This window comes from Acinonyx jubatus, chromosome D1, assembly GCF_027475565.1.
Source record: "Acinonyx jubatus isolate Ajub_Pintada_27869175 chromosome D1, VMU_Ajub_asm_v1.0, whole genome shotgun sequence".
Taxonomy (NCBI): domain Eukaryota; kingdom Metazoa; phylum Chordata; class Mammalia; order Carnivora; family Felidae; genus Acinonyx; species Acinonyx jubatus.
The window spans coordinates 20,920,778-20,943,102 of NC_069390.1; the positions used below are offsets into that span (position 1 = coordinate 20,920,778).

The 22,325-nt window shown below is 42.6% G+C and overlaps 2 protein-coding genes across 6 annotated transcripts in view; one reads left to right on the forward strand and one right to left on the reverse strand.

The window, feature by feature from the left end:
• LRRC4C (leucine rich repeat containing 4C) overlaps positions 1 to 22,325 on the forward strand; it is a 1,189,416-nt gene that overhangs the window by 123,654 nt on the left and 1,043,437 nt on the right. The window lies entirely within an intron of this gene.
• Positions 6,268 to 11,721, reverse strand: LOC128311637 (uncharacterized). Its single transcript, XM_053202530.1, is given in 6 exon segments — positions 6,268 to 6,776; positions 7,096 to 7,770; positions 7,904 to 8,308; positions 8,897 to 9,006; positions 10,641 to 10,833; positions 11,491 to 11,721. Coding segments are annotated over 6 exon segments (1,611 nt in total). The 5' UTR covers positions 11,680 to 11,721; the 3' UTR covers positions 6,268 to 6,737.

The following is a 22,325-nucleotide window of genomic DNA, read 5'->3' on the forward strand; positions in this document are numbered from 1 at the left end:
AGGCCTGCCTGTCTTGAGTATCAGAGGTACTCAGAAACCTGTGATAACCAGGGAAAGAGGACTATCGACAGAAACCTCTTTATGTCATGACTCAGGAGTCCCTGTGGAAAGCCTCAAATGGGAGAGCCTGCTGGTGGGTAGGAGTTGCCCATCGTCTGAAAGACTGTGGGCAACAACAGTGTTACAGATGGCCACCTGCAGGAGAGCCGAGATGCACCCATGAGAAGAGAGCTAACTGAAGCCACCTGGCCAAAAGGGATGGGAAAGATGAGCAGGAGTCTTAAAGAACTGTTGCCTGCAGAGGGAATTGCTACACAGAAGTATAGTGTGTGGCTTTACCTGGAGTATATCCTTTAACCCCAACCCATTCTAGGTGTACACACACACACACACACACACACACACACACACACACAGACACACGAACTAAGGAAAGAAGGGGCTCAAAGTAAAGCTCAAAAGGGTTACTCTACAAAGTATTAATATTTTTAGAGTGCAAGTTGGGGAGAGGGGCAGAGGAAGAGAGAGAGAGAGAGAGAGAGAGAGAGAGAGAGAGAGAGAGAGAGAGAGATAATCTTAAGTGGGGCTCGAACCCACAACCCTGGGATCATGACCTGAGCCGAAATCAAGAGTCTGACACTCATCTGAGTGAGTCACCTAGGCACCTCTTTTCTAGAAATTATTAAACAGCGAGGCCTAAAGAGCATTGCCTTGGGACATATGTCAAAGAAGTTGTGATAATGGGAGATCTTCCCCCACAGGCAGGGACTGAAGGGACTCATGTTAGTCTTGCATGGGAAGGGGATGTCCCTTTGCCTGTCTGGGGGCAGGAAGGAAGGGAGCCCAGGTAGCCTCTGGAAGAAATCATGACACAAGCACAGCAGCGATGATACCAGCAGAAATCAATCTGCTTCTGGTCACATAGGACACACTCCTTTGGGCTCCCAGAAACTCACAGAGAACCACCTGTCAAGGGAAGTATGAGACTCACAAGGGGTGAAACATTAAAAATAAGATTTTATGAACACCTATATTCCTATTGAATACGTTTTTATAAACATAAAGCACTCAGCTCAGGCCCTAACACAGAGTAATTTGGAGTATTAGAAGCCAATTTACTATTAAAAAATATTTTTTCCTATATTCATTGATAAAAACACAAATGATAAGGCAAAAACAATAGTAATCACATATTTTGACAGTAATGGATGAAAGAGAGGTAGAAGGTAATGTTTCATTATTTGTGTGAAGGGCTATGGCAGTCACACCAAGAAGCTTCTAGCTGTTCCTCCATGGCTCAGATAGACAGTGGCATACCAACTACATTGTAATTGAAAAATCAAGGGAGATTAGCCCTAACTTTTCTTAATTAAAATACTAATTATAATACCCAGACCCTGAAGAAGGCAGGTCGTCTTCTCCCCAGAATATGTTAACATATAAAGAAAGAGAATGGGACTTAATGAGGTATCCTGCATTTGACCCAATTAAATCCTTAGTTTTCTGTATCTCAGCCACAACTTGGCCTCTGAAGTTCATAAATAGTTACTGGGATAAGCTCATTGACAAGGCCACTGTAAGAAATGGGTTTCTTACCCTCTCTGTGTATTATGATTGACAGCGTAATCTTCCAGAATGTTGTGGTGTCAGGAATGCCATGATTTATGTGAGATTTCTATATTGTCTACCAGCCTGTCTTAATTGTAATAGAGTACCGAGAGTTACAGTTACTGACATGGAAACTGTCAGATATCAGAGTGCACTGCAACTGTGAAAGGGTTAGTATTAGTTTGTGAAAGTTTTGTTTCAGGTAAATATGTGTGTGCACATGTATACTCATGCGTTAGGTCACAGTGTAAAATCTATATATTTAAAAAAAAATTAATGTTTATTTTATATATAGAGAGAGACAGAGTGTAAGTGGGGGAGGGACAGAGAGAGAGAGAGTGTGTGAGAGCATCTGAAACAGGCTCCAGACTCCGAACTGTCAGCACAGAGCCCTATGTGGGGCTCAAACTCCTGAGCCATGATATCATGACCAGAGCTGAAGTTGGATGCTTTACTGACTGAGCCACCCAGGCACTTCTAAAATCTATATCTTACTTTGTATCATGGCCAGAAAAAATTGAAAAACACAGCTATACCTTATCTATATTACTCATTTTTAAATATTATGTGCCACAAAGATTTTTAAAAATTTACATAAAATGGAACTGCTCCTGAGAAAAAAAAAAGCTCAAAATTTTGCATACCATCCCATTTAGGGTCTGGACCCCTCAATAAACATCCATACACAGGCTAACTCTTTCTCTATCTCTTTAATAGGTGTGCTTGCTCATGTGCACATGTGTATACACACACACTTTATAAGCAAGAATCCTATAAATCATAATTTTAGGGGAAAATTGTTATTGCTTATATTTTATAGGAGATTATATTAGGAATGTACAATTCTGAGAACACAGCAATTGATCAATGAATACTGCAAAGTAAATGAAACCTTGAACTTAGTTAGACACAAAAAAATCAGAATTCCTTAGCAACCTCCAGTGTAGTTACCCATAATCATGGCAAAAACTGTAGCCTAACACAAGTGACATTCAGTTTTCCATGACTAGGGATAGCGTTTCTTCTGTAGAAAATCCGTTCGCAAAAGTAACTGTGTGTATGTTTTGTATGAAGCATAGTGTTTGGTTTTCCTCCATATTTTTTCTCACTTTCTCTCTCACTTTTTCCCATTATTTCAAAAAAAATTGTAAAACACTCTTAGACAGAATTGATTTCTTTTGGGGGATGTTTGGACATAGTACCCAGAATGTTTTTCAAATCTTATAACCAGGCATGACACAATCCTGGTTTTACTTATGTAACATATTTTGTTAATGCCTTTTATATGGCTTTCACTCAACATGAATGTAAGGGATCACCATTAACAGAATTCTACCTGAGCTCCAAAAATGAATTTGGCCAAGTCTCTTTCGAGTTATGTGCTATGTATGTGCTTTCAAATATAGACAGCAAACTTGTGAATTAAATTTGTGATGCAGGTTCAAAACTCCAAGATATTCCTAAAATACCTTTCTAAAGAAAAAAAAATGCACAGCAAGATGAAGGGGAGATTTGAAAAAAGATGGATTAATAGACATAAAAAAGCTTGCTTCCTTCTGAATGTAGTCTTCAAAGTTCATTTTTATTTTTCCCACATCCCTGACGATACAGACAAAATACCTGCTCACTGAGTCTCTTCACCACATCAACATTTGGCTTTATGAGAACTTTGGGTCTTGCAACAGAATGCCAGTCCTTGTTGGGAGGACATTTTAGAAGGCACTAACATTTACTGAGTCTGTGTGGTGCTGTTGTAAGTGCTTTACAGATAGCATGGTCATTTAAATCCTCACCGAAATTCTCTAAAGTATAATCCTTCTGATGCTCCTGTCTTTAAGAATCGGTCTGTGATTTCAACTCACTTCCTTACTACAATAGTATTTCTAACATCGTGAAGACCTCTTTCCTGGGGGTGTTGAAATTTGAAGATGGGACTGTGGGGCCTGCGTTTTAAAACTCTCCAATTAGTTCTGGTAAAGGTGGGCCACAGACCACAATGTAAGGAATTTTATTTTAATGTTAATGAACACTTCTTAAGTACTTTTGATAGGTATTGAAATGAATATGTGTCTGATTTGCTTTGTACATTGTGGCTGCTTCAAACCTTTGCTTAAAATGAAGTGGTCCCCTCATTTAAAAGACAATAGAATACTTGTGTCAAAATTTGCCTTTAAATATAAAGTAGACTCCAGAACTATTTTAGTGCCTTCATCAGAAAGCCAAACATTCTTTTCAGTCTTTTCCTTCAAGTCTTTCACCAGGCTCTGGTTCTAGTAATCCTCTCACAGGAAATACATGCTTCAGGGGCTCCTGGGGGGATCATTCGGTTAAGCGTCTGACTTTGGCTCAGGTGATGATCTCAGGGTTCATGGGTTCTAGCTCCATGTCGGGCTCTGTGCTGACAGCCCAGAGGATTCTCTGTCTCCCTCTCTCTCTGCACCTCTCCTCCTCTCACCCTGTGTCTCTCTCTCAAAAATAAAGCTTAAAAAAGATTTTTAAAAAGAAATGTATGCTTCAATCATGGTAATGAAGTAGGTCTATAAGCAAAGCTTATTGACCCCTTAGAATTTTAGTTAGGTATTTGCTGGCAGACAGCTTGGGGGATGGATGAGTAACATTAAGCAAATCTATTTCCCTTAAAGAGGATATTGTAGTGATATGCCCCGATTCGAGAGACCCCCCGAAAACAAACCACCAGAGTCCAGAGCCAAAGCCAAGCGGCAAGGGTCGTTTATTGCAGGTTCGAACCCGGTCCTCCGCGCACTCGTCGCCGGTGACACTAGAGGCTCCGAGCAAGGATCTTACAGCTTCTTTTATAGACAGGCACAAACAAGTTAGGGATTTTTTTTTGAGGTTACAGAGTTGTTATAGGCTGACATTTAAATTTGAACACTCAGCAGAACTTGATTGGTTCCCGCCTTTATGTCAGACTACGACCGGCACGCCCTGGCTGGTTTCGGGAACAGCGGGGGGAAGGGAGAAATTTTTCTTTGCAGTTGTGAGTACACCTGGTAACTTTTCTCTTAGCCTCTCATTCCCCCCTCTCTTTGGTGCCTTAAGAGCCAATCTTGGATCTTATGTGTCTGACTCAAATGTTTCGGTAATGACGGGTTGGTATTGGGTCCTAAGGACCATCAGTTGGATCGTGTTAACTCGGTCTTTAATAAAGGCAACTAGTTTATTAATAATATAAGGCCCGAGGGTGAGGAGGAGAAGGAGGAGTATAAGGGGTCCCGCTAGAGCAGAAAGCAGGGTGGCTAGCCATGGGGACTGATTGAACCAAGACTCAAACCAGCCTTGTTGTTGTTCTCGTTCACGCTTCCGTTTGGCCAGGCCTTCTTTAACTTTAGCCATGGACTCTCGGACTACTCCGGTGTGGTCAGCATAAAAACAACATTCTTCTCTTAAGGCTGCACATAAACCTCCCTGTTGGAGGAAGACTAGATCTAGCCCCCTTCGGTTCTGTAGGACCACTTCAGAAAGGGAGGTTAGAGATTTTTCGAGGTGCGAGATTGAGTCCTCAAGTCTGGCTATATCCTCATCAATGGCTGTCCTTAGGCTATTGAACCCTCGGTGCTGAATGGCTAGAGATGAGATCCCTGTTCCTGCCCCTATGGCACCGAGGCCAAATAAGGTGGCCAAGGTTATGGCCGTAAAGGGTTCCCGTTTTGTTCTTATTGACTCTCTTGCTTCCGTCCCTTCTGTCCACAGATCATATATAACATTTTCTCGGTGGTAAATAACCCTTGGGAATATTAATATCATGATACAATATTCGGGTGACAAATTAAAAACATCCCTGCTAACACATGGGGTGAGCCCTGTCTTAGAACAAATCCACCAGCTGTCAGGAGCTGGAATCATCCATTTACATTCACCTATAGGGCGACTAGTCTGAGCACAGAGCTGGATATGGCTAGAGGGGACCTTTCCTATACAAGTCCCACTGCCAGTGACTGCTTGCAGTGTGAGGCTGGGGCCCTTTCGATTCCACTTGCAAGCTGCTGGCGAATCTTCGTCTGACTGTGAAAAAGGGGCAGCTAGTCCTACGGCTTTGTAGAAGGGGGTTTTTATATCATAACATAGCCAGCAGGCCCTTGTTGCCTCAGGGTCCGATCGGTTTAAGGCCTCATATGCTGCTGTTAGCAATTTCCATAGGGAGTCTATACCTTCTGGGATAGACTCGTCTCTTTTTTTTCCTTAATTTTTGTAATACCTGATTTGGCCCTACCGGTTGTGCACGGGGGGAGATTTTTAATTTTATTTGAATGGCAGTCCCAAAGAGGGGATATTGATATAAGTAGAGTCTCCAAGTGAGTCCTGAGACCCACTGCCTGTCCTTTTTCCCCTCCTCTGTAAATTTCACACGAATAAGGTTACAGTTTTCATCATACCTGGTGTGGGTACATGGTTGGACATAGGACATTTCAATAAATTGGGGTTTTACTTCCCACTTCCATTCCCCATCATTGGAGGTGACACAACTCTAGGCTGCGCAATAGAGGTTTTCAAACCCCCCCACGTGTGCCTCATTGCCCCCGTCCTAAATCCCGGACATGCATAAAATCCATTTCTACTTATTGTTACCCTCCTTTGCAGTTGCCTCCATTTACCTCCTTCCATTTCTTTTAATGGACTAATTTTTTCTAAGTTAAAATATAAATCTGGCCACCAGGTATTTAATGGGGCAGTTCCTAGGGTTTTGTTGTAGACTTCATGAGTCTCTAGATTAGTAATTTCCCATTTCGAATTGTAGGGGTCAGGGGAGTTTGAGTTTACAGACAGAATTTGCAGAACAATCAAGAGAAGGGTAAGTACCATAGTTACAGCTCAGTCCGGTGGCGGCGTAGGGTCAATTTTAAAGGATTGTCCTTAGTCCGATCAACAGTCCAGGTTGTCTTTGAAGGTCCGATGAGGTCTGAGAACGGGTCCACTGGTTTGGCGTGGGCGGAAATGGATCCAGGTGGCGATTCCGTCTATTTTGATGGCAGTAGGCGTTGTCAGGATGACCTGGAAGGGTCCTTTCCACCTGGGCTCCAGAGTTCCCTGTCGATGACGTTTGATGAGGACCCAATCCCCTGGCCGGAACTGATGTGGAATAGGTGGGGGTCCAGTCTCATAGAGTTCTTTTAATTTGGGCCATACATCTTCATGGACCCTCTGCAAGGCTTGTAGGGAGAACAAGAATTCAAGACTATTATCGTTCTCAGCTTTGACAAGGTTATCTTTTAGGTTAGGGATGATGGGGGGTGGTCTACCATGTATTATTTCATAGGGTGTGAGTCCCAGTTTGTATGGGGAATTACGCACCCTGAACAGAGCGTAGGGGAGAAGGACCACCCAATTAGCGCCAGTCTCCATGGTTAATTTAGTTAGGGTCTCCTTTAAGGTTCTGTTCATTCTCTCTACCTGTCCTGAGCTTTGGGGTCGGTATGCACAATGTAATTTCCACTCAGCCCCCAGTATGGTAGCCAGTCCCTGACTTACCTTAGAGACGAATACAGGTCCATTGTCTGACCCTATCATTACTGGAAAACCATACCTGGGCAGGATTTCTTCTAGGATCTTTTTGGCTACAATCTGCGCCGTTTCATTCTTGGTTGGAAAGGCTTCAGTCCATCCTGAAAAGGTATCTACAAAAACTAGCAAATACTTATATCCATATTTTCCTGGTTTTACCTCAGTGAAATCTACTTCCCAATAGGTCCCCGGTCTGCTCCCTCTTTGTCTTACCCCTGTTGTCTGAGGATTGCTACTCGCATCGTTGAGTTGGCACACTGTACATTTAGTGACTACTTGATCGACCTTACCAGAGACATTTCTGATTTTTAGTCCAGTCTGTCTCAGTAAGTCCAACATTCGCCGGGAACCTAAGTGGGTGCTGCGATGGATCCGCTCTAGAACTTACCATCCTAGTTTATCTGGGAGTATAATGTTGCTTTTAGAGTCTCTCCACCAGCCATCTTTGATTCGGGTCATAGGAAGTTTACTCATCCATTGAATGTCACTTTCTGAATACTCAGGGCTGGGGGGCAATTCCCGGGATCCAGGGTCTGGCAGCTGTAGGGTCAGCAATTGCGCTGGGGGCCGAGCTATGTTTTTTTGCAGTCTGATCGGCCAAATTGTTGCCCCGGGAAATTGGGTCGGTTGTCTTCTGGTGTCCTGGGCAATGTAAAATTGCTAGCTTTTTGGGTTCCCATAAGGCTGCTAGCAGGGCTAGAATCTCTTCTTTATTCCTGATGTCTTTCCCTTCAGCTGTGAGGAGCCCCCTTTCTCTGTATATCGCCCCATGTACATGAGCGGTGGCGAAGGCATATTGGCTATCAGTGTACACAGTTAGCTTGCGGTCTCTTCCTAACTTCAGGGCCTGGGTTAAGGCTATTAGCTCAGCCTTCTGGGCTGAGGTTCCGGGGGGTAAAGCTTCTGCCCACACCACCTCGGTCTCTGAAGTCACGGCCGCCCCCGTATACCTTTGTCCCTGGTGAACGAAGCTGCTTCCATCGGTGAACCAGATGGCGTCTGCGTCCGGTAATGGCGGTAATGGCTGATCCTGCAAGTCTTCCCGGACCCCATAAACTTGAGCCAGTATGTCGGCGCAGTCATGAAGTGGGGTTCCCATGTCTGGGTCTGGCAGCAGTGACGCTGGGTTCAGGGCCGTTGAGGGGGTGAAGACGACCCTGAGGGGGTTCAGCAGCAGTCCCTGGTAATGAGTGAGTCGGGCATTGCTCAGCCATCGCTCAGGCGGCTGCTTGAGGATGCCCTCGATGGCATGCGGGGTGGTGACTCGTAGCTCTTGGCCCATGGTCAGCTTATCAGCGTCCTTTACCATTAGGGCAGTGGCTGCCATCATCCGGAGACAGGGTGGCCATCTGGCGGCCACTGGATCTAGCTTTTTAGACAGATAGGCTACTGGCCTGCGCCAAGGGCCCAAGTGCTGGGTTAGCACTGCCTTGGCTATGCCCCGGTTTTCATCTACATATAGGTGGAAGGGTTTGGAGACATCGGGGAGTCCCAGGACAGGTGCTGATAGCAGAGCAGTTTTGATTTGTTGGAAGGCCTGTTCGGCTTCTTCTGTCCAACTAAAGGGCTGTTGATCTTTTGTTGCCTGGTATAAAGGTTTTGCTAATTAAGCAAACCCTGGTATCCATAGTCTGCAGAACCCAGCCGACCCTAGGAATTCCCTCACCTGCCATGGTGTCTGCGGTCTGGGAATACGAAGGACAGTCTCCTTCCGGGCATCCGTTAGCCAGCGTTGCCCCCCTCTCAGTAAGTAACCCAGGTAAGTTACCTCTGACTTGCAGATTTGAGCCTTCTTTGCTGAGGCATGGTAGCCTAAAGTTCCCAGAGTTCGCAGGAGACCTTCGGTTCCCTGGATGCAGGTTTCGGGTGTCTCGGCAGCTATTAAGAGATCATCAACATACTGTAGGAGAGTTATATTAGGGTGTTGTTGTCTGTACTCACTTAAATCTTCGTGTAGCCTTGTCGAACAGGGTCGGAGAGTTCTTGAATCCTTGTGGCAGTCTGGTCCAAGTGAGCTGGCCATTTATGCCCCTGTCTGGATCTGTCCACTCGAATGCAAATAGCTCTTGACTTTTAGGCGCTAGTGGTAGGCTGAAAAAAGCATCTTTTAGATCTAGAACAGTATACCATTGTTTTTCTGGGCTGAGGGCGCTCAGGAGAGTATAGGGGTTAGGAACGGTTGGATGTATGTCCATTACCCGCTTATTGACTTCTCTCAGGTCCTGCACTGGTCTGTATTCCCCGCTATTAGGTTTGCGCACGGGCAGCAGGGGGGTATTCCATGCTGAGTGGCAGGTGCGTAGGACCCCGAAGTCAAGGAGGCGGCGGATGTGCGGTGTGATGCCATTTTTGGCTTCCGTGGGCATAGGGTATTGGTGCACACGGACGGGGTCCGTCCCGGGCTTAACCTCTATAAACAGGGCTGGGTGATGTTTTGCTAACCCCATACCACCTGTTTCTGCCCACGCGTCTGGGAAGCGTTGAAGCCAAGGCTCGATGCCCTGATCCCGAGGAGTGGGTTCCTGATGGAGCCTATATTCATCCTCTAGTCTCACAGTAAGTACAGATATGGGTTGGTTGTGGAAGTCAGTCTCTGTGGGCCCCCCCCCCGGTTGGAAATGAATTTGGGCCCCCATTTTGGTAAGCAAATCCCTCCCCAACAGGGGGCAGGGGCTGTCGGGAATGACCAGGAAGGAGTGGGTTACTTTCCCAGTTCCTAAGTCCACAGTCCTCTGAGTTGTCCAGGGGTACTTCTTTATTCCAGTGGCCCCTTGTACCCAGGATGATTTTTCAGATATTTTTCCATGGGGCTTGACCAGAACTGAGTGCTGTGCCCCTGGATCAACTAGGAACTGGACCGGGGTCCCCTCCATTTGCAACGTTACCCTAGGTTCGGGGAGGGGATCCGAACCCCGTCCTCCCTATTCTGTATCTTGGGTAAACAGTATGGGGGCTATTTTAGGCTGCCATTGCCCTTGGCTGGGGCGGGGTTGTTTCTTCTTGGGGCATTCTCGTATCCAATGGCCTTTCTCTTTACAATAGGCGCATTGATCTTTATCTAAGTGCCGCCTGGGAGGGCGCATTGTTTGAATGCCTTCTGGGGGTGGCTGTTCTTTCTGGACTATGGCGGCCAGGACTTTTAGTCATTTTCTGTGTGGCCTTGATCTGTCTCTCTTCTGGGGCGTCCCTGTTGTTGTAGACCCGTTGTGCTATACGGAGCAGATCCTGGATCTGTTTACCTTCTAAATCCTCTAGCCTTTGGAGTTTCCTTTTAATGTCAGGAGCTGCTTGATTTACAAAGGACATAAGGACTGCAGCCTGGTTTTCAGGGACTTCTGGATCCATGGGGGTAAACTGCCTAAAGGCTTCCATTAATCTCTCTAAGTAAGCAGCTGGACTCTCTGCCTTTCCCTGTACGACCGAATATACCTTAGCCAAATTGGTGGGCTTGCAAGCTGCAGCCCGGAGACCCGCCATTAGAGTCTGGCGATAAATGAGTAGCCTTCCCCTACCTTCTGCCGTGTTGTAGTCCCACTCGTCCTGTGGAGGCCTGGTTAGGAGGAAAGCCGCATTAATGAGGTCAGGGTTAGATGTCGGCCGACCGTCGTCTCCAGGAACCAGCTTTCTTGCTTCTAATTGGATCCTCTCTCGCTCCTCTGTAGTGAACAGGATGCGGAGGAGCTGCTGACAGTCGTCCCAGGTGGGCTGGTGGGTGAACATGACACTGTCTAAAAGAGCTATTAGATCTTTAGGGTTATCAGAGAATCGAGCGTTCTGTGTTTTCCAGTTGTAAAGGTCACTGGTGGAAAAAGGCCAATACTGGAGTTGGGGGTTGCCTGTTTCATCGGGGGGTCCTATTTCCTGCAGGGGTAGGGCCACAGTGGAGTCGGGGAGGCGAGAGTTCGGGTCACGCTGGGTGCACCCGCGGGTACGGTCTACTGGTCCCTCGTGGTTGGTTACATTTTCATTGGGGCTCAGCGCGGCTGCTGCCTCCTGTCCTCCTGGTTCCGGCGCAGCTACTGCTTCCCGTCCTCCTGGTTCCCCTAGGGGGGCAACTAGCGGGGCGACTGGTGGGGCGGCTGCCGCAGGCAGGGCCTGGGGTGCGAGGGGAGGGGGATGATAGGGTGGAGGGTCTAGGGATAGTTGGTCCTGACTATCGGGCAATATGGGATACAAGGGCGCGGCTGGTGTCCTTGATTTTGGGGGACCTGCAGGCCGCATGGCAAGGACCTTACACGTTCCTGAGGATAGGAAGGGGGCCAACCAAGGGGGTGGATTTTCCACTAAACTCTGCCATACAAGAATGTAGGGAATCTGATCCAGGTGTCCCTCGCAACCCAGTAGAAAAATCTTTGATTTCACCTTAGCAATTATAGGGAGGCAGAAAGTTCCTTCAGTTGGCCATCCAACGCCGAAGGTTGGCCATTCGGAGCGGCAGAGGGTTATTAATTTTCCCCGCCGGATGTCTAAACTCAAATTCTGTCCTCTGGTTCTAACATCCCTGAAGTTAGCAACGAGGAGAGAAAGAGGAGTGCTTTGAGATTGGCCCATCTGTATCCTGGAGGTGGAGGAAAGGATTAAAAGGAGAAACAGTAAAGTTATGAGGATTCCTGGCTGGGCCAGGCCAGGTCACCTGTGAAAGAGAAGGAGTTTAACACTTAAAGGTTATAGAATAGAGAACACAACACTTAACACAACACTTAACACAACACTCAGATCGCTAGCGCGTTTCGGGTGTCTGCCACCCGACCAGGAAAATTCCGATGGGCCCAAAAAGGTGCCCCAGACGGGTGCCAGTGGACGTCTCCTACTGGACCCGACCGATTGCCCTATAGCGCGTCCACCAGGGCCGTGTCAGTCCCCGATACAGGTCCCACGTGGGAGAGCCAGAAAGGAACAGACAAACAGAAACGGACAGAGCCGGCTCACTTACCGATCGGTCTCAGGAACGACCCGTTGACTTGGGGTCTGGTGGGTTTGGGGGTATCGCGGACGAGCCCCCAAATGATATGCCCCGATTCGAGAGACCCCCCCGAAAACAAACCACCAGAGTCCAGAGCCAAAGCCAAGCGGCAAGGGTCGTTTATTGCAGGTTCGAACCCGGTCCTCCGGGCACTCGTCGCCGGTGACGCAAGAGGCCCCGAGCAAGGATCTTACAGCTTGTTTTATAGACAGGCACAAACAAGTTAGGGATTTTTTTTTTGAGGTTACAGAGTTGTTATAGGCTGACATTTAAATTTGAATGCTCAGCAGAACTTGATTGGTTCCCGCCTTTATTTCAAACCATTCAGCAGAACTTGATTGGTTCCCGCCTTTATGTCAGACTACCACCGGGCACGCCCTGGCTGGTTTCAGGAACGGCGGGGGAAGGGAGAGATTTTTCTTTGCAGTTGTGAGTACACCTTGTAACTTTTCTCTTAGCCTCTCAGTAGAGTATTTCACATTTGGAAGAGATAAGCTGGCATTCCCATAAAGTGTGCTTTTCTCCTCATTTCATGTTGATCGTAATGCAAGATGGCATGTTCAGTGTGACACTATATGATGTCTTCATCTTATTTTCCTTTTTCCCCTGATTTTACATATTATGTTGATAAGAAAACTTGCATAGATTTAATTTATCCCATGATGTCCTTTTAGAAAAGTTTAAGGAACAGCAGTCTGCAAGGCATAGTTGTGTGTAGATTTCTCAGATGGTGGCTTAAGGGGAAAATGGTGGCATGGCTGTATGGATAGAAGGCTGGCATTCCGATCACAGAGAGCAATGGGTCAAAGAAAATAAGAGATTATGTGGTTATTGTTAAAACGAAGAACACTTCACATATTCTGTCATTAAGAGTCATTAAGTAGGGGCACTGGGTGGCTCAGTTGGCTGAGTGACTCAGTTTCGGCTCAAGTCATGATCTCACGTTGGTGAAATCTAGTTCTGGGTCTGCCTCTGCGCTGGGTATGGTGCCTGCTTGAGATTCTTTCTCTCCCACTCCCTCTGCCCCTCCTCTGCCTACATGGGCCTGTGAGTGCTCTCCCGCCCCAACCCCCTAAAAAAGAAGTCATTAAGTGGTATTTGTATTGTAGCAAAACCTGACTTTTGTACTGATGATAGTCTTCTTTATTTTACTATTCTACTTCTCTTCTTCTTTTGGGGTATTATGATAGGATTGTACTTGTGTTCAGACTGTGAAGTTAGGCAGGGCCATATACCTTGCTTTGACTCATGCATTTGAACAAAAAGTGTGTTTGTGTGAGTGTGTGCACATGCAGGCACATTTGGGTGTGTGTATGTGTGTGTCATTGCCAAGCGGGAAGTTTTAAGTACCAGTGCAAGATTGTGCTGCACATTTCTAGCTGTTCCATTGATTGTGGCAGCAGATGTCCAACGGGAAACTTCTCAGTCCGTTCATTGAGTGACTATGATGATCACAACACCCTTCCACCTCATACTGGGCATAGAACACAATTAAAATACATTTTAATATATTAAGTGAGTGAAATTGGCAGGTGGTGGTTATTCTGCAGCATAACTTGACATATGATGACAGACACCTTGTGTTCTTTAAAATCATCATAAGACTTTGGAAGAATCTCGGTGGCTCAGTCGGTTAAGCATCTAACTTCGGCTCAGGTCATGATCTGATTCGGTTCCTGAGTTTGAGTCCTACATCGGGCTCTGTGCTGACAGCTCAAAGCCTGGACCCTGCTTCGGCTTCTGAGTCTCCCTCTCTCTCTGCCCCTCCCCTTTTGTACTCTGTCTCTGTCTCTCTCTCTCAAAAATAAATAAACATTAAAAGAATTAAAAAAAAATCATAAGAATTAGTATTTGGGATTGCATTGGACAGAACAAATTTGAAGACATTTAACAATTAACTAGACAACATTTAGAGTAGTAAAAGTTTTGGAGTCTGTACCACACAGTGAAGTATTGAAGTAACAAGGCATATTTATCCTGGAGAAAAGATCTCCAAGAGTCTTGGTAAGTGATTTAAAATCCTGAAGACCCACAAGATTAAGCAAAAAGAAAAATCAGACATTAAAATGTATTTCATACTTTACAGGGGATAAACCTGGACAAAGTAGTAGTATTTATAAACATGTAAATACAAAGTAAGGGCCAATAGCTTTTCTAGTAATTACATATGCCAAAAATCACAATAGAGTCTCTTGTGATATTCTGAACTTTGCAGCAGAAGTGGAATGGAAGGAAATAAGTGTATGACCATAATTCCTTGAAGGAGCCTGAAGTGGAGGTTAACTCTGTGGGCTCTGGAATGCCTGAGTATAGGAGCAGGCTGAACTAGTTGGATGATTCTGGGAAAAAATGATACATCTTTCTATGCCTAAAGCTCCTCCCATTTAACATGGTGTTGGTGATAATAGAGGTATCTGCTTTACTTTCATTGTGGAGATTATGTGTAAAATTCAGCAAAATACTGAGGACAGAGCTTGACACCAGGTAAATCATTAAGAGCTATTAGCTATTATTGTTACGATGTTTCAAAGGGAATTTTTAGATTGTAGATTGATTAAAAGAATTAGGTAAATTCTAGAGTTCCTTTGAATATAAGAAACTATTGTTTGGTCCTTGGATAAATGTATCCTATAGTAGTTATAAAAACTAAAGTTTCTCATAGATCTAACACATTGGGCAAACACTCAAAAAACAAAAAAACTTGCTATGTACCTCAGAACTGTGTCAAATTGAAAGGATTATTTTCAATAAAATACAATTCACTTACCTTTTCATTCATTACTATGGTAGGCAGAGTTCTGAAATGACTGTTTGAGATTTTCCACCCTAAATTTAGAGACTCTGTTATGCTCTCTGCTCCCTCTTGTTACTCTACAATTGTTATTTTTGAATTACATGACAATGGATCTTGCAGACTTACTTAATGTTACTAATCAGATGACTTTAGGGAAGGAGATTATCCATAATTTGGCTATTGCTGATAATGCTCCTATAAACATTGGGGTACATGTGCCCCTATGAATCAGCACTTCTGAATCCCTTGGATAAATTCCTAGTAGTGCTATTGCTGGGTTGTAGGGTAATTCAATCTTTAATTTGTTGAGGAATCTCCACACTGTTTTCCAGAGGCCAAATGCCCATCAACTGATGAATGGATAAAGAAGTTGTGGGGGTGTATATGTGTGTGTGTGTATATATATACACACACACACATATATACACACACACACACACACACACATATACATATTTATGTGTATATATATATACATATATATATAATGGAATACTACTTGGCAATGAAAAAGAATAAAATCTTGCCATTTGCAACGACTTGGATGGATCTGGAGGGTGTTATGCCAAGTGAAATAAGTCAGTCATAGAAAGACACATGTAATATGTTTTCACTCACATGTGGAAGTTGAGAAACTGAACAGAAGACCATGGCAGATGGGAGAGAAAAAATACGTAGTTACAAACAGAGAGGGAGGCAAACCATAAGAGACTTTTAAATACAGGAAACAAACTGAGGGTGGAAGAGACTGGGGCGGGGGGGTGGAGGAAATGGGTGATGGGCATTGAGGAGGACATTTGTTGGGTTGAGCACTGGGTGTTTTATGTAAGTGATGAATATGAGAATCAACCCCCAAAAGCCAAGAGCCCACCATGTACACTGTATATAGCTACTTGACAATAAATTATGCTAAAAAAATGAAAAAAATATAAATAAAATCTAAAGAGAATAATAAAAAAGGGAAGGGGATTATCAGCCTAATTACAGGAGCCCTTAAAAACAAGAGGTTTTCTCTGACTAATTGTTAAAGAGGAAGATGGAGTTTCAAAGTATGAAGAAGGTTTTGCATGAGGGATCTTGCTGTTGGTTGTGATGTTGAGAAGCATCTGAGAAAGGTCCCACATCAGGGAATGATGAGCTGCTTCTAGGACACTAGAGTTGCCTAACAGTTAGGGAAACAGGACCTTATTACTACAACCACAAAGAACCGAATTCTGCCAACAATCTGAAAGTGTTTGGAAGTGAATTTTTCCTTAAACTCTCAAGTGTAAATACAGTCAGGTGACACTTTGAGTGTGAGACCCTGAACAGAGAACTGAGTTTGGCCATGTTGGTCTTTTGGCATAAGGAAAGCATGGGATAAAAAATGAGTGTTGTTTTAAGCCACTAAGTTTGTCTTCACTGGTACAGTGAAAGAAAACTAATGCAATCACTAAAAACGATATATGGGATTGAACTGATTTGGGGAAAGAGTCATTTTTCATACAACAAAAGTTAACTGGAGTACTTGTTTTGGCAAATGTGTGTGTGGAGCTGATGAAAAGGACTCCTATAATGTACTATAGATGTCTAATTAGACAGAAATGGAAATCACCATTCTGTTGAAGGCAGTTTTCACAGAATCAAGAGTGATTCACCATCTGAAAAGACCTTGACCTTTTGACTGTGAACTGCTGAACCATTTTCCACAAGATTTTGTTTCCTCCTTGAATCTTTTCTTTCTTCTTTCTCTTTCATTACAGAAGGATGGATTACCATTCCCAAAAGTGTAATTAAGGTCAGTTGTAAATGTAAAGTTTGAGGAAGCTTTCACATGAAATACCTTTTATTTAAAACAAAACTGCTATGTAAAGCTATGGAGATGCATAAAATTTTTTTTGTTTAGAATATTTGCCAAAAATAACTATGCGAATTGTATTTTGTTTGTATTCTTGATGCCTATAGTAAGTGATTTGGCAAAAGCAAAAAGTAAAAAAGTAAATATCAAAGTTAAAAAGTAAAGGCAGTGCCCAATCTTTTTACTTTTATTTTTTTTAAAGGGAAAAGATTGGGTACTGTAGTCAAAATTACATACTTCTCAACTGTAAATCTTGGAAAATAAAAGTTCCAAATCAAAATTTACTTGGCAATGATAGCATGTCGAGTGTTTTTGAATTTATCTGGAAGGTGTTAAAATGTCGATTATACGAAATGTGTTTGCCTCATTCTGGAAAGACTACTTACTTTCTCCCTAGAAGACCCATTAGAATCTCACTACATACACGAATGCCTAATTTGACGAATATAGAACTTAGTGCTCACAAATATGAATTGATTTATCAAAGTTAACATGTGACAGATTTAAATCTATAATTTCTTTTTTATTTCATTGTTTTTTTCCAGTATCTTTTTTTTCTATTATACAGTATTTCATGTCTTTTTGACAGAAATGTTACAGTAATGCTAATTAGTAAGAATATTTTTTTTCTACCTATTCAGTAACAGTAATTCTCCTGGCTCATAGAGAATCTCTTTTGGCATCATGTGGTGATAGGGTCTCATAGAAGTCCTTTGTATGCTGCTAGCCAGTCAGTTTCAAAACTGCCACAGAGGGACTCCTGGGTGGCTCAGTCACTTGAGCTTCCAACTCCTGATTTCTGCTCAAGTTTTGATCTCATTGTCCTGTAACTGAGCCCCTCATCAGATGCTGTGTTAAGTGTGCAGCCTGTCTGAGATTCTTTTCCTCCCTCCCCTCCCTCCCACCTCTTCCCCTTCTCTGCTTGTTCTCTCTCTTTCTTTCTCTCTCTGTTTCTCTGTCTCTCTCTTTCTCAAAAAAAAAAAAAAAATTAAGCACTTGCCACAGAAGGTGTGAGATCTGAAACAGGTGCCCAGCCACATCTTCTGAGTTATTTTGGTTTTAGAAATGTATGGGGGAGTATATGAATTTGTTCTAAAATTTGGGTTCAGTTATGTTCAGACCCTAAAGGGATCTGGTTGGTAAAATATTAGTGCTCTGAAAGAAATTTACTGTTAGTGAATTCAGGTAGAATATGAAAGATTTGGCAACAGAATATGGGTGTTCAATGTCTATGAGCTACAATGTGAGGTTGTGTGTGACAGTCCCTAAACTAATTACAATTGAAACAGCTCCTTTCCAGAATTTCTATCTTCTGGAATGGAGAAGCTAGTGAAAACACACACACACACACAACACAATTACAAACTCACAAACAGTAGAAAAACCCTCTGGAAGAGCTAATTAGGAAGAGCTGAGGATAGGAAGGTATCAGATGTTTATTTTTTGAGAGAAGGTTACCAACAGCTTGAGTGGTAACATACAGGCTTTGGAGTAAAAGTAGATAATGTCTGAGGGATGGTGAGAAAAGCAGACAACAGAGTGTAAGGACAAATAGCATCTCTGATTATATTTGAAAATCTGTACCCAAATCTCTTTTGAGAAGAGGGAACAATTAGGAAGCTAGATATCTTGAGAGAATACTGAAATACTGCTAATTAAGTCTAAGACAACTGAATTTGCTGTATTTCTATTAATGTGAATTATTTATACTAGCAGGTAAGGCTAAGGAGTATATGTCATGACATAAAAGCTGTACTTTTTCTTTCTAGAAAAATCCAGAAAGTAAGAGAAATCATTAGAAGAAAATAGTTACATTAAATCTACACCTAAAGGGGCGCCTGGGTGGCGCAGTCGGTTAAGCGTCCGACTTCAGCCAGGTCACGATCTCACGGTCCGTGAGTTCGAGCCCCGCATCGGGCTCTGGGCTGATGGCTCAGAGCCTGGAGCCTGTTTCCGATTCTGTGTCTCCCTCTCTCTCTGCCCCTTCCCCGTTCATGCTCTGTCTCTCTCTGTCCCAAAAATAAAATAAACGTTGAAAAAAAAATCTACACCTAAAAATATCTATTGTTAGCACATTAGTATATAATCTTTATTACTAAATATCCATGATCAGTGATTATCCTTCATCGGTAAATATCCAAAATGGGATTATGCTCTGTATATTATTTTATAACTTGGTTTTTCCAACAATACAAAATTAACCTCTCTTTATGTTCCTAAATGTTACTTTTATAGCATTACTTTAATATCTACATTGTATTGTTGAATGCATATCATACTCTTCATTGAGTCAATTCCTTATTATTAGATATATTCTTCCCCCCTTTTTTGGATTCTATGGATAATTCTGTGCCGTATACATTTGTAGTTAAATCTTTGAGTACACATTTAATTATTTAGGATAAATTCCTAGAAATGGACCTGCCATTTAAAAATACTATTATTTCAGGACACCTGGTTGGCTCAGTCAGTTATGCATCCGACTTCAGCTCAGGTCATGATCTCATGGTCCATGAATTTGAGCCCTGTGTCAGGCTCTGTGCTGACAGCTCAGAGCCTGGAGCCTGCTTCAGATTCTGTGTCGCCCTCTCTCTCTCTGCCCCTTCCTTGCTTGTGCTCTTTCTTTCTCTCTCTCTCAAAAATAAACATTAAAAAGAGAAAAATACTGTTATTTCAAGGCTTTTTATAGGTGAATATCTAAATTATTTTCCAGGAAGATTATCATTTGATAATTTATGAGAGTCCAAGCCACTTTAAATACTAGCAAAGTAGCATTTTATTCTTCACATTTTTTCTTTTGTGAATAAAAACCCCACTGTGTACTGTATTGCTTAGTCTTATTTTCCTTCATAGTTCTTGTGGTTGACAACTCATAGATATTTGCTATATATACACTATAAAGGTATTTGCAACATAGTTATAACAATAAAAATACAAAATAAACAAATGGATTATTCTAACTATAGGGGGAAAGTCTGGAAGAAATATGCACAGAACCCTTATTAAGTTTAACTTGGGTGTGTAATGTGAGTGTGAATAGAGGAGTGGAGGTGTAAAAGTAGTGTGGTTTTTAAATTTCTTCTTAAGTCATTTTTGTATTCGTTACATTTTTTTTTCAGTAAGCTCATTTCAAAAGTTACTGTTAGGCCAGTATTGCAATAGAAAAGAGGGGAAATCGACACTCCTAGTTAACATGTGCCATCTTATTTTAATTTCCACTAACCGTTTGAAATCGATTGTATCCTTCCCCATTTGAAGATGGGAAAGCATTGGCTTAGTGAGGTTAGATGACTTTTCCCAAACCCAATAGCTATGCAGTGAGGAAACTGAAAGTTATCTCAGGTTTGCCTGGCCTAGGCTAATTTGCACTGGATCTGGGAGTTTGATACAGAAACCTATGTTCTTTCCCGTGTGCTAAGCTGTCTATCAGGAGGGCTGTGAGCTGACTTCTGAGATCAAGATGTCTGTGTACAGAAAAGGGAACTGTTGGCTCCTTTGCAGAATCCCAGTTCTGAAGTTAATGAGTTCGAGTGTCTGGGAGAACTGGCTTCCCACAAGGTCACACAACGGGAGTCAGTGTTTTCTGAGTCTCTGCATATCCAGCGTTGTTCCTTGCCAGTTCTCTTGGAGCCAGCGTCGTGGTTTCATTTCATGCTGACAAGGACAAATTCCAGAATCTGATTTCAAGTGAATGAATGGTATTAAAATAGTGGTAGTGAATTCTCATATATAGTGGCTGCTGCCTTTCAAGTATTAAAGTAACTACTTTCTTTTCTGAATAGCAATCATTTTTTTGCTACAAAAAAAATGGAAGAGATACAGTGATGGAGATTTAACAAAGTATAATTATGATAGAAAGTCAAGAGAGTAGAAAACAATAGCTCTAAATATAAGGAGTCCTTCAAAATGAACCATTATGTAAAATCTGTAATTCACAATCTGGTGGAACTGAGGTTCCAATAAATGAGACTTGCAATCCTTAAAATAAATTCTTTTTGATTTCTATAGATAATATATCAAGATGGAAGTAATAAAAAGATAGGAATTGCACTGATTATCCTTATGTACTCCTTTTTAATGAAATATTTTAATCGGTTACTATTGCACTGGACAATAAAAAGGAATACCCTGGCTCTCATAATTGGAAAGCCCTGAAGTAGGGCGAGCTTCGTGTCTAATTGAATTAATCAACAGAACTCTGAAATTTCTGCCTAGTTTTTCTGCCATTCAGAGACACTTCATCATCCAGTGACTGTCTCCCTTCATGGTTAATGAATTTCTGTTTACCAGTATATGATATAGATTTCTGCATTCAGCTATTGACAAAGAGCACATCATTACCAACATTTCAAGAAAGACTAGACTTTTTTACATCACTCATACTCCTGAGCTGATTACCATTGCCAGAAATATTCTTCTGGAGCTGAAAATGGAGTTCATTTTCATTTTGAAAGAGTTTACAATGAAGGTCTAATTCCATAAAATACCTATTTATTGTGCTCTTACTGTAGGTAGACACGCAGTGGGGAAATATGTATGGAGAAATTTTCACTAAATCTTACAATTACTCTAAGGTAGGTTTGCTTCTTTATGTTGGTAATCTGTGTCTGCTTAACAAATTAAAACATAGTGTGTAAACCAATAATAAACGATCATTATCTCTCATAATTTCTGTGTGTAAGGAATTCAAGGAAGCTTATATGGGTAGTTCTAGTGGTGGCAGTGGGGGGAGGGATATTCTTATGAAGTACAGTCAGGAAGTTGGCCAGGGTTGCATTCAACTGAAGTCTTGACTACGGTTAGAGGATGTACTTCTAAGGAGGCCTACCCACATGGCTGGTGAGTTGGTGTTGGTGGTTGGCAGTGTATCTCAGTTCCTCTACACTAGGGTTATGCCTAGGGCTGCCTAAGTGACTTCATGCCACGGCAGCTAGCGTCCCTGAAAGCCAGCAATTCAAGCCAGCAAAATGTAGGCTGCAGTGTCTTATGACCTAACCTCTGAAGTTACCCACAGTCACATTTGCAATATCCTACTGGTTTCACTGGTTAGTCCTGTTTGATATGGGGGAGATCTATCTCGTCAAGGTCATAAGGATCATTGGGGGTCATTATGCCGACTGGCAGCCAAATGTATTTGTCTTTCTACATTAGAGATTAAAAAAATATACAGGCTCAGATAGTTCAAGATCATAGATAATCCCAGTGTACCGTGTTTTTCACCACTGGACCAATGGAGCCAGGGGTATTTTCTCCAAAGATGATTCTTCTTTTGCTAGAAATTCTCATTTCACCTTTTACAAAACTATAAGATATGTGAAGCAACTGTAATTGGTCTTATTTTGTAGATGGTGAGATTTTTCTGGTCAGATTTCCATTATTTGCTCAAGATCACTCACAGTTTGGCAAAATGTTGACACAAGTGACCGACAGTATGTTAAATACTTCAAACAGGTTTTTGATATGAATTTTCCAGGGAAGTTAAAATTCGGCTGGTTTAATACTACAATGGGTCCTTTTATCATAATATTTAATCATATAGCTCAAAAGCATCTTTCAACCTTAATTGTAACTTTGAGTCTCTTTATAATAGCACCAAAAGGCAT